This window comes from Typopeltis vanoorti, chromosome 3 (assembly GCF_054136105.1).
Source record: "Typopeltis vanoorti isolate ZY-2024b chromosome 3, IOZ_Tvanoo_1.0, whole genome shotgun sequence".
Lineage (NCBI taxonomy): Eukaryota > Metazoa > Arthropoda > Arachnida > Uropygi > Thelyphonidae > Typopeltis > Typopeltis vanoorti.
Genome location: NC_143551.1, coordinates 39,082,080 through 39,095,021, shown reverse-complemented (window position 1 = coordinate 39,095,021; position 12,942 = coordinate 39,082,080). Strand labels below are relative to the sequence as shown.

The following is a 12,942-nucleotide window of genomic DNA, read 5'->3' as shown; positions in this document are numbered from 1 at the left end:
CACACACGTAAGATAAGCTAAATAGAATTTATTACTCCTATATATTTCATTCTATATGTCATGAGCTTCATTCAGGAAGAAAGCAGAAGAATTGGTAACAACATTTAAACCATGAATATAAGTATAATATGTGTATAACATAATGTGTCTTGGCTGCAACTGTACAGTAAGAAGAAACACTATTAGAATTCCAAATGTGGGTATAGATGTGTAATTAATTACTTAAAAAAAATATTATTAACAAATCTGAAAATAAACCCCAAATCAACATCACCAGAGTTAAAGATCGGTACTATCAACGTAAGAAGCCTGAATGGCAAAGAAATAGAGCTAGCTGAGGAATTAGATAAGTACCAGATCGACATAATAGGGGTGACTGAAACAAAAAAGACCAAAACTGGTGAGATCTTTCTGAGCAATAAATACAAAATGTTATATTCAGGCAATGACAATCAAGGAAAAGAAGGAGTAGCCATAGTATTCAACACAAAATACGAGGCTAATCTTCTTGAATGGCAGTCAGTCTCAAGTAGAGTAATGTGGGCAAATATGAGAATGGGGAACTGGGCAATGAGACTTATTTGTGCCTATGGTCCCACAGAAGGTTCTACTAAGGTAGAAGTGGAGGAATTTTTTGAGGCTTTAGAAAAAGCAACTGACACAATGAAAAATGAAAAGTTGGTCCTTGTTGGGGATCTAAATAGCAGAGTAAGAAATGATTGTGAGACAGACAAAAATATTTTGGGAAAATTTGGAGAAAAGAGCAAAGCTAATAATAATGGCAAATATCTGTTGGATTTCTGCTCAGGACATGGCCTGGTTATTACTAACACCATGTTCCAACATAAAAATGTGCACAAATTTACATGGAGAGAAGAGGCTAGGAATAAGAAAAGTCTCATTGACTATGTTATTGTTGATAGTGATGTTTTCTACCTGGTGCAGGACACCAGAGTGTACAGAGGATTTGAAATTGGAAGTGATCACTATTTAGTCTTGAGCAGGATAAAATTGAATTTCATATTGAAAAGAATAACATGTAAGAAAGTTTTAAAGCGAATAAAAGTTGAGCAGCTCTCAGATGTGAGCTGTAGACAAATATCTCAGATGTGAGCTAAAATACACAAAGATTATTGAAGGAAAAATGAAAGAGTTTGAGAACAGGAATCAAACCTTGGAGATTCATTGGCAAACTCTGAAGAAAACATTGATTGATTCTGCCAGAGAGGCATGTGGTGAGGTTGTTTGTAAGGATAAAAAAATCAGAACTCCCTGGTGGACACAGGAGGTTAAAGAGGCAGTGAAGGAAAAGAAGAAAGCATACCAAAAGTTCCTGTCAAATAAGTCAGCTTGTGCTCTTAGAGAATATAGAGACAAATGCAAGAATGCTAAACACTGTGTAAAACTAGCTAAACAAAAGTCATGGGAGGACTTTGGCAAGAATATAGAAAATAAATATCAAGAAGGTGGCAAAATATTCTGGAGGTTGTTGAAGAAGCTTAAGAATGGAGGAAAGAGTGCTATAAAAGGAATTAGAGATGATAGAGGTGACATGAAAACGGGAGAAAAAGATATCGTTGAAGTATGGAGTAATTACTTTGAAAAACTGCTAAATGAAACAAGCAGTGATGACAGCACAGTGGTAAAAAACACTGACCAGGCATGCAATCAGGAATACATATCCATACTTGAAGTAGAAAAAGCCATCAAAGGCTTGAAATGTGGAAAGGCAGCAGGAGTAGATGATATTCGACCAGAAATGCTGAAGTATGGTGGTATAAGAGTCTTACAGTGGCTGCACTGCATAGTTCAGAAAGCCTGGACAGAGGGACGAATTCCCGATGATTGGAGTAGAGCTCTCATAGTACCCATATATAAAAAGGGAAATAAAACTGCATGTGAGAATTACAGAGGTATTTCCCTACTGAGTGTTCCTGGCAAGATCTATGCAAGTATACTTGAGAAACGGTTGAGAAGAATTGTGGAAGAAAAGCTTGGTGAAGAACAAGCTGGATTCAGGCCAAATAGAGGCTGTCAGGATCAGATCTTCACTTTACGACAAATAGTCGAGAAAGCATGGGAATATAACAAAGATATGTATTTAAGTTTTGTCGATCTGGAAAAGGCATATGAGAAGGTGCCAAGAGAGAAGCTATTCAATACGCTGCAGTTATATGGTGTCAATGGGACATTATATCAAGCAATACTTAGTCTTTATTTGAGTTGTAAGTCAGCAGTTAGAATTGAAGGAAGTACAGGAAGATGGTTTAATGTTAAATCTGGTGTGAGACAAGGATGTACATTATCCCCTCTGTTATTTATTATCTATATGGATCGCATTACGAAGGAAAGTGGTATTAAACATGATATCGAAATTGGAGATGTTAATGTCAGCTCTTTGCTTTATGCAGATGATGTTATACTTCTAAATAAATCCGCTACAAGTCTGCAAGATTCTCTGACTAAATTGAATAGCTCTTGTAATAGATATGGTATGAAGGTCAGCAATAAAAAGACAAAGACAATGAAAATAGGCAGAATCATTGAAAATGTCAACTGTGTTGTGAATGGAGAACCTGTGGAACAAGTAAAACATTTCAGCTACTTAGGCATGATTTTTACTGAAGATGGTAAATTAAATATAGAAATAGACAACAGAATCAGCAAAGCTGGTATGGTGGGAAGTCAATTGAATAAATCCATATGGAATAAGAGAGAAATTAGTCGCAACACTAAATTAGCTGTATACAAGACAGTGTTCAAACCAGTTTTAACTTATGGATCTGAGAGCTGTGTCAGAAGTAAAACACTTGACCAAAGACTAGAGACTTCAGATATGAGAGTCCTGAGAAAGATTATAGGCGTGAACAGGTGGCATCAATGGCAGTATCATATTAAAAACGAGGATATTAGGAAAGAACTTGATATTGTCAGCATCCAGGAATGCGTTAGCAGAGCTAATCTCAGGTGGTATGGTCACTTAAACAGAATGGGCGAGGAAAGATTAGCAAAACAAGTGTTCTCTGCCAGGTTGGCAGGAAAACGACCGAGAGGAAGACCAAGATATAGGTGGATTGATACGGTACAAAGTGCTTTAGACGATAGAAATATAAGAGCTGATAATATTGGAGTGTTGACAAGTAACAGACTGATTTGGAGGAAAATTGTAGATAGGAAATTAATAATGATGTAATTTTTTTCATGTAGTACTATCATATCCTGTACACCCCTTGAGGGTACATGGCAGGAATTTGATGATGATGATGAAAAATTATTAACAATTAACTACAATCACGTACCAAAACTTAAAGATAGGCATACAGTCTGCCTGATTAAGATTAGGACAGTGGCATAGGGCTTCACATGATTCAATAAATAGATGATCAAATTTGAACCTACTATAATAGGCATGGGCAACCTTTCCTAGTTTGGGGATCAAATTATTAAATAAAATAAATTAATATTAAATGAATTAAAACAAGTTGTTACTTCATATTTCATTTATTTATAATATAATGCTTTGGTATAAAGCTCTACATAAATTTTATAATATAATGAACGACATAATTTAATGTGAAGATTGGCCTTGTACTTCAACTACTAGACTATATTAACGTTAATATTACTTAAGGATAATCGCATAAAATTTTCTAGGTTTTCATCCGTTATTCTTGTCCGAATTTTTGATTTATTGTATTTCATCCTCGAAAAAAAACAGTTCACACACACACACACGTGCTGCCAAAAAGACAAATGATTTTTCTTGAAAAGGTGCGTAAATTTGTATATTTTTCTTCCATCAAATAAAATTTATAAAAATCCGTCAAAGCAATGTTTTAAATTGTGATTTTAGTACTAAATCAGCCTGAAGCTCAATAAGTTCCATCTGTAAGTTTTCTGGCACATTATTTACATCAGTATCCATTGGATGAGCAAATATAGCGAATGTGGAGTCTTTGTTTTTTAAGTCGGCAAACCTTGTATCAAATTGCTCTATTAGTGCCTTCAGTTCATCTCCATAACAATTATAAGGGATATTTTTATGAGTTGCTAGAGTAGGAAAATGATAACAATATTTAGCTCTTATCTGACTTTCCAACAATCTTAGTTTATTACAAAAAGCTTTGACATGTCCATGCAGTTCATGAACCAATTGTCCTAGTTTTTGCAATTTAAGATTCAGTTCGTTTAGGTATCCGGTGACATCTACAAGGAATGCTAACTCATACACCCACTCATCTTTTACTTGGTTAATTGTGTTTCTTTTATGTCCATAAATCTGCAATGTCTTGTCTCAGATCATAAAATCGTTTTAACATTTTACCTTTACTCAACCACCTCACTTCACAATAATAAGACATCTTCATAATCCAAAAATAGGTCTGCCAAATACTCCTTAAATTGGTGGTGATTAAGTGCACGTGACTTAATAAAGTTAATACTGGCTACTACAATTTCCATAACATTTGTGAATTTAATCGATTTTGCACACAGATTTTGTTGGTGGATAATGCAGTGAAAATTTGTTAAATTTTCTGGATGGATCTGTAGTTCTATTGCTCTTTCATGAACTATTCCAATAAATCCCTTTTGTGCACCAACCATTGCAGGGGCTCTATCAGTGCATATGCCAGATAGTGAACTCCATTTAAGCCCAAATCTCTCGAAGACTGTGTTGACTGTTTCAAATATATCTTCACCGGTAGTTGTTCCTTTTAACGGCCGAAGCACCAATAATTCTTCTGTGATGTTGAAATCTGCATCAACTTCTCGAATAAATATTGCTAGTTGTGCCGTATCGGCGGCATCGGTGCTGTCATCCAAAGCAATTGAAAATGCTTCCAATCTAGCAATCTTCTCTTTTAAACTTTTTTTGATATCATCAGCCATAATTTCTATCCGTCGGACAACAGTATGTCTCGACAAATGAATATTCTCGAAGTCTTTTTTCTTTTCAGGACATATTATACTTGCAACAACCAGCAGACATTCTTTGATAAATTCTCCTTCACCAAATGACTTAGAATGCTTAGCGATTTTTTCACTTACCACAAAGCTGGCTTTGACAATGCTGTGGTGCTGCATTCTTTGCTTGTTGAACATTTTCTGCTGGGTTATCCAAGTTCTTCTTCAACTTCTGCATTTCATCTTTTCGTAGTTGTCCATCAATTTTTGGGTGATCCACATGTCTCGAAGTAAAGTGTCTCTTCAAGTTGTATTCTTTGTTGACAGATATGGATTCGTTGCACAGCAAACATACAGGCAAACCTTTATTCAGAATAAAATAATAATCCTCTGTCCAGTTGTCTTGAAATTGACAATTCTCTGCATCTACTTTTCTTTTTTTTTTGCAATAAGTCCTAACATTGTCCCAAATTTATAAGCGATATTCAGAACTGTCAAACAAAACTGTCTTCTACACTGCAGGCACTCAACAGAATACAACATCAACGTAGGCACCGAACAGAACATAACATCAATGTAGGCACTGAACAAAGCACAACACCAATGCAAGTACCGAACTGACACGTTGTAACACGTTCACACATGCCGCTAGTCAAAGTGAGAAAGAGACCTTGGTTGGAGAAAAAATAGTGTGTTTTGTGCAAGTCATATGAAGTCAGCTTAATGTGAGTTAGTAGAACCCACCATGTTTTCTCCCACCATGAATCAGACAAACTTCGCTGAAATAGATTAGGGCCGGATCAAAAGAAGTAGAGGGCTGGATCTGGCCTGCGATTGCCTATATGTGTACTATAATGTAACATCCTGGTAGGGTCCCGTGAACTCTATGTTTAGTGTCAATAATAGCATGAGAAGCATGCTATTATTAGACCTAAATCTTCAGATTCCAAAAAGTTAAAATAATCTTGATGTTCTTTGATTTTAATAGTATCTGTAGCTCTTCTTTTCTAAAAAAAAAAAAAACAAATCCCTGAACTTGAAACTCTCTTAAGAATTATCTTAGTCCTTAAAATTTTGACTTAATTTGTGGAATTTCTTTCCTCAGTCAGATGTGCTCCCTTAAATTACTAACAGATCTTGATTTGTAAGTTTGAATTATTAGAACAATGACGAGATGTAAGTTCATTCAGCAACCACCCAGCTCTGTAACTAACTGTCCTTTAACCAGCGATGAATTAAGTGTATTGTCAAAAGGTCCAGATTTTGATGTAACACCTCATCATTTGCCTCATTTAGACTTTATAGTAGGAGTAGAAAAAGGCATTAGGGAATTACATTCAGATGACATTAACAAGCTAAGGTTTGAGATTGCACAGATATTGTATAAAGCGTTTTATACCTCCTTCTCTGAATATTTCTTTTCTTGTACATGCTATTTCATCTTTACACTAAAATAATAAGACTGTTATAACTAAGTCTGACAAAGGAAATGCAGTAGTTCTGATGGATACTACTGACTATAATCGCAAACTTAATGTTTTATTGCAAGACAGATCGACTTATAGTATGATTGACAGAGATCCTATGCAAAGCCAGCTAAACAAACTAAATAAACTATTAAATCAAACATATTCCTTAAATACTAATAATACTACTGAAAATTTATCGATTCATCAGGCTCACCCTCCCCATGTATTTATGGCCTTTCTAAAGTGCACAAATATCTACTACTTATTATTTGGCAAAATATCTTTCAAGACTTCTACGAAACTTTACTGGAAAAAACCATCTTTTATATCAAAAATCTCTCTCTCAGTAAGATTCCAAAAATAGATATTATGGCAAATATGGAAGAAAGCCTCCAAAGAATTCCAAGAGATGCTGTAGACGTTCTTCACATCCAAACAGTCTCCATACTTTTACAAGCAAAACCTCCTTCCAATAATATCACAAAAATAGAACAAAGGGCCTTAAAAAACAGTAATACCGAAAGCTGACAAAAGGCAACTGAACAGTAATTTGAACTCTCATAAAAAATGAAATCACTACTAGAAGACATTAACACCTATGACCACAATCCCACAGGATATTTCCATAATTAAACCAACAACTTAACAAAAAAAAGCATGCTAAACTTGTCTGAAGAAACAAAAGCGCCTTGACATCCTCTTGTTCCTAGAATGTATGGAGTCACTGAGACCAATCGTTGATACAAGATACTCTCCAACTTCTTTACTATCTAAAGATCTACCAAGAAAGTGAAACCTTACATCAGACAAACATTCTCTTTTGTAAAGAACACCATATACTTCATAGAAAATGTCAAAGGCATTATAATTGTTCCTACTGATTTAATTGCAAGCATGGACATAGCAAATCGTTTCACCAACATTCTAAGAATAGAAACTATACAACTACTTCAAAACATCTTTCCACCAGATCTCTTTAAACACTGTACCAATAGTAGTTTTTTCAAATTTTAAGATTTTGAACAAAAAGGAATAGCAATGCCCCCTCTCTCTCCATTATTAGCTGACCTATTCATGGAATGGTTTGGAAAAAATAGTGCCCCAGCATCAAGAAACACAGCCAATAATTTGGCAAAGATATGTTGCCAATATCTGTGATGAATCTTTGATGCTGTGGAGGTGCCCATATAATAATAATAATGTTTTTTTTTTTTTTCATCTGGCCAGGTACTACTATCCAATTAGAAGATTATCACCTACCTGAACAATATCCATCCTCAAATTAAATTCACTGTTGAATTAGAAACAAACAGGTCTTTACCATTTTTGGATACACTAGTTGAGGTATCCGACCAAATTACACGCAACTTCTCAGTCTATAGGAAACCACCAACACAAGACCTACATGCAACTTCTCATCACCCCAGCACAAAAAAATAGGCATCACTGTTCCTTACATGACAGAGCCAACAGAATTTCCACCAACATAGATAAAAGAAAATGGCTACAACAGAATTAGTCAAAAATTCTGTTTCGATCTCCAAAACAATCAGAAAAACAAACAAACCAAGATTATAATGGAGCAGTGATTCTCAAACAATTTCAGCTATATTTTTCACTTGGATGCAAGCATGTTTTTTTTTCTTTCTTTTTTTTTTTTTTTTTTTTTTTTTTTTTTTTTTTTTTTTTTTTTTTTTGTATTCGTTACTTTCAAAGTCTCTTAAAGATATCTGCTTAGGAACAAGCTTGCTTACTTAATTATCTACACAGGGATTTTATTTCTTCTCCTGTTACATCATGATAACTGAAATTTTCACATTCTTAAGTTATCAGGGTGTAACACTATGCAGTGCAGCCACTGTAAGACTTTTATACCACCATACTTCAGCATTTCTGGTCGAATATCATCTACTCCTGCTGCCTTTCCACATTTCAAGCCTTAGATGGCTTTTTCTACTTCAAGTATGGATATCGATTCCTGACTGCATGCCTGGTCAGTGTTTTTTTATCACTGTGCTATCATCACTGCTTGTTTCATTTAGCAGTTTTTCAAAGTAATTACTCCATACTTCAAAGATATCTTTTTCTCCTGTTTTCATGTCACCTTTATCATCTCTAACTCCTTTTACAGCACTCTATCGTCCATTTCTAAGCTTCTTCAACAAACTCCAGAATATCTTACCACCTTCTTGATATTTATTTTCTACATTCTTGCCAAAGTACTCCCATGACTTTTGTTTAGCTAGTTTTACAGTGTTTAGCTTTCCTACATTTGTCTCTGTATTCTCTAAGAGCACAAGCTGACTTATATGCCAGGAACTTTTGATATGCTTTCTTCTTGTCCTTCACTGCCTCTTTAACTTCCTGTGTCCACCATGGAGTTCTGATTTTTCTATCCTTGCAGACAACCTCACCACATGCCTCTCTGGCTGAATCAATCAGGTATTTCTTCAAGGTTTGCCACTGAATCTCCAAGATTTGGTTTCTGTTCTCAAACTCTTTCATTTTTTCTTCAATAATATTTGTGTATTTTAGTCTACAGTTCACATCTGAGAGCTGCTCAACTTTTATTCACTTTAAAACTTTCTTACATGTTATTCTTTTCAATATGAAATTCAATTTTATCCTCCTCAAGACTAAATAGTGATCACTTCCAATTTCAAATCCTCTGTATGCCCTGGTGTCCTGCACCAGGGAGAAAACATCACTATCAACAATAACATAGTCAATGAGACTTTTCTTATTCCTTGCTTCTCTCCATGTGAATTTGTGCACATCTTTATGTTGGAACATGGTGTCATTAATAACCAGTCCATGTCCTGAGCAGAAATCCAACAGATATTTGGCATTATTATTAGCTTTGCTCTTTTCTCCAAATTTTCCCAAAATATTTTTGTATGTCTGACAATCATTTCCTACTCTGCTATTTAGATCCCCAACAAGGACCAACTTTTCCTTTTTCATTGTGTCAGTTGCTTTTTCTAAAGCCTCAACACTTTTTCTAAAGGTCCCACAGAAGGTTCTACTAAGGTAGAACCTTCTGTGGGACCATAGGCACAAATAAGTCTCATTGTCCATTTTCCCATTCTCATATTTGCCCACATTACTCTACTTGAGACTGCCTGCCATTCAAGATTAGCCTCGTATTTTGTGTTGAATACTATGGCTACTCTTCTTTTCCTTGATTGTCATTGCCTGAATATAACATTTTGTATTTATTGCTCAGAAAGATCTCACCATTTTTTGTCTTTTTTGTTTCAGTCACCCCTATTATGTCTATCTGGTACTTATCTAATTCCTCCGCTAGCTCCATTTCTTTGCCATTTAGGTTTCTTATGTTGATAGTACCGATCTTTAAATCTGGTGATGTTGAGTTGTGTTTTCAGATTTGTTCCAGTAGCTGACTTTTTGCTGGTTCCCTTGTTTAACCGGCGACGCCCCAACCAGTATGAAATTTTGTCATGTTGTACCATCATTTTATATTTTGGTTTAACCAATAAGAATACAATTTGGTCGGCTAAATCCCAAATTGCCAGCCCATCCTCGTTCGTTCAGTATCCAGGTAGATACCCAACAGGGTGCACCATGAGAAGGTGAGGATTGGACATTAGGTCTTAAGCCCTGGTCGGTTCTCCACATTCCTTTAAAGGCTATGTGGATGTCTCCTCTCAGTTATACAGCTTTGACCCTTAAGCACCCCGGTTTGCAAGTTTGGAATAGTAAATTACCTTTAGAACAGCACTGTCTGTGGAGATTTGGAGAATACTTTTCAGTAGTTAGATATATAACTGTCTGCTGTAACCGCACAGTTTTGACAAGTGTAAAGAGTAATTTCTTTTAGACAAGAATATGATGGGCATAAGAGCTTTCTTAACTATTAACTCATTCCAAGTGTTAGGAACCATCAGTGTAACATGAAGCTGAACTTATGAATAATAGCATAAAGGAATTTCAAAAGGTTTAAGTAATATGCGCAACTACAGGTGGAAACCTATGAAATATCTGATATCACAATAAACTTAATAGGAATGACTGCAGTTTTCAAACTTTAGAGATTTTTTTTATAAATCATTAGTTGTATTGTTTTATATCATATGCAGTTTTTATATAAGATGTAATCTTATTTTTCATTAGTTTACTGAGTCTGATATAGCATGTAGTGCAGTCTTGTAACTGCAACTGTAAGTTAGAAGAGTTCATGATTTTTGAATAGCAAATTTGAATCCTAAAAGTTAAGCTTTATGTTACACTGATGATACTCCATGACACTGAGCAAATTATCTGCAGTTTCCCAACAGCTGCTATCTAAACTGCTTGTTCTTTTCTTTCATTCCATCTATCTCTGATCTTTAGAACAGCCTTCCATTCCCATCCCAAAGTTTTCACATAGTGGTTTGGAGTAAAGAATAGACGCTATATAGGTTTCACTCAAGTAAGTTAATTAAAAATATCCTAAATTATCTTCACATACTGTAAAAGCCAAAAATAAATAAATAAATAAAATTAAATAACTAAGTAATATATATATATATATATATATATACATACATATACAAGTTTTGCATTTTATATATATAATGTAAAACAGACCTGCATATTTCATAATTATAATCCGATAACTATATCTTTCTTCTTTAATTATACCATAGAAAAAGTGCTTCATAAAAACTTGCCTTTTAACACCACGCCTGAATTCATAGAGCTTCTGTCCATCTGCTACATTAAATACCCTGATAACTGTACCCTGAAAGATCAGACGAACATTCATCCCATGAAACTTAATTGCATTCACAGTAAAAAAAAAAAAAGTATGCAATTTTATTGCACACATTTAATGATCTTTAACACTTTTGTAACTAGATCTTGTGTTTTTATATACAGATAAATAAATTCATATTTAAGCATTCAATTAGAATATTTAGCATACATCAAGCTGAAAAATGACTTAAGAGAGAGGAGGAAAAAAAGTTCATGATCATTACCAGGGATCGATAAATCATGTAAAATCCTCCTTATAATAAAAAATGTACTCAACTTAAGGACCCCTCCCCATTTTTTTTTAATGATATCTCCTGATTACTCAATGGGAGTTCTATAAAGTGATTATCACTGTTTGAAGAACATATCTTTATGTGAGAACTATTCCACAAAGAAGTAAAATAATAAGAATAGGAATCACAGTAAAAACAGCACTGATTTCTTGAAAACTAATTTGCTATATTAATTTTTGTTTCTAGAATGGCCCTTTATATTTACACATATTCCATGTTTTCTCATCATCATCATCATCAAATTCCTGCCATATGCCGTCAAAGGGTGTACAGGATATGATAGTACTACATGAAAAAAATTACATCATTATTAACTTCCTATCTACAATTTTCCACCAAATCAGTCTGTTACTTGTCAAGACTCCAACATTATCAGATCTTATATTTCTATCGTCTAAGCTACTTTGTACCGTATCAATCCACCTATATCTTGGACTTCCTCTGGGTCGTTTTGCTGCCAACCTGGCAGAGAACACTTGTTTTGCTAATCTTTTTTCCCACTTTCTGTTTAAGTGACCATACCACCTGAGATTAGCTCTACTAACGCATTCCTGGATGTTGACAATGTCAAGTTCTTTCCTAATATCCTCGTTTTTAATATGATATTGCCATTGATGCCATCTGTTCACGACTATAATCTTTCTCAGGACTCTCATACATCTGCGGTCTCTAGTCTTTGGTCAAGTGTTTTACTTCTGACCCAGCTCTCAGATCCAAAAGTTAAAACTGGTTTGAACACTGTCTTGTATACAGCTAATCTAGTGTTCCGACTAATTTCTCTCTTATTCCATATGAATTTATTCAATTGACTTCCCACCATACTAGCTTTGCTGATTCTGCTGTCTGTTTCTATATTTAATTTACCATCTTCACTAAAACTTGTGCCTAAGTAGCTGAAATGTTTTACTTGTTCCACAGGTTCTCCATTCACAACACAGTTGACATTTTCAATGATTCTACCTATTTTCATTGTCTTTGTCTTTTTATTGCTGACCTTCATACCATATCTATTACAACAGTTATTCAATTCAGTCAGGGAATCTTGCAAACGTGTAGCAGATTTATTTAGAAGTATAACATCGTCTGCATAAAGCAAAGAGCTGACATTAACATCTGCAATTTTGATATCATGTTTAATACCACTTTCCTTCATAACGTGATCCATATAGATAATGAACAACAGAGGGGATAATGTACATCCTTGTCTCACACCAGATTTAACATTAAACCATCTTCCTGTACTTCCTTCAATTCTAACTGCTGACTTACAACTCAAATAAAGACTAAGTATTGCTTGATATAATGCCCCATTTACACTATATAATTGTAGCATATTGAATAGCTTCTCTCTTGGCACCTTGTCATATGCCTTTTGCAAATCGACAAAACTTAAATACAGATCTTTGTTATATTCCCATGCTTTCTCGACTATTTGTCTTAAAGTGAGGATCTGATCCTGACAGCCTCTATTTGGCCTGAATCCAGCTTGTTCTTCACCAAGCTTTTCTTCCACAATT

The 12,942-nt window shown here is 34.7% G+C and overlaps 1 protein-coding gene across 1 annotated transcript in view; it reads right to left on the bottom strand.

Moving 5' to 3' along the window:
• The window catches only part of Atg18a (Autophagy-related 18a), a 208,753-nt gene that overhangs the window by 131,780 nt on the left and 64,031 nt on the right, over positions 1-12,942 (bottom strand). The window contains exon 6 of the mRNA XM_090415570.1: positions 11,048-11,118. Coding sequence (XP_090271696.1) covers positions 11,048-11,118 — 71 coding nt within the window. The remainder of the gene's footprint in view (positions 1-11,047; positions 11,119-12,942) is intronic.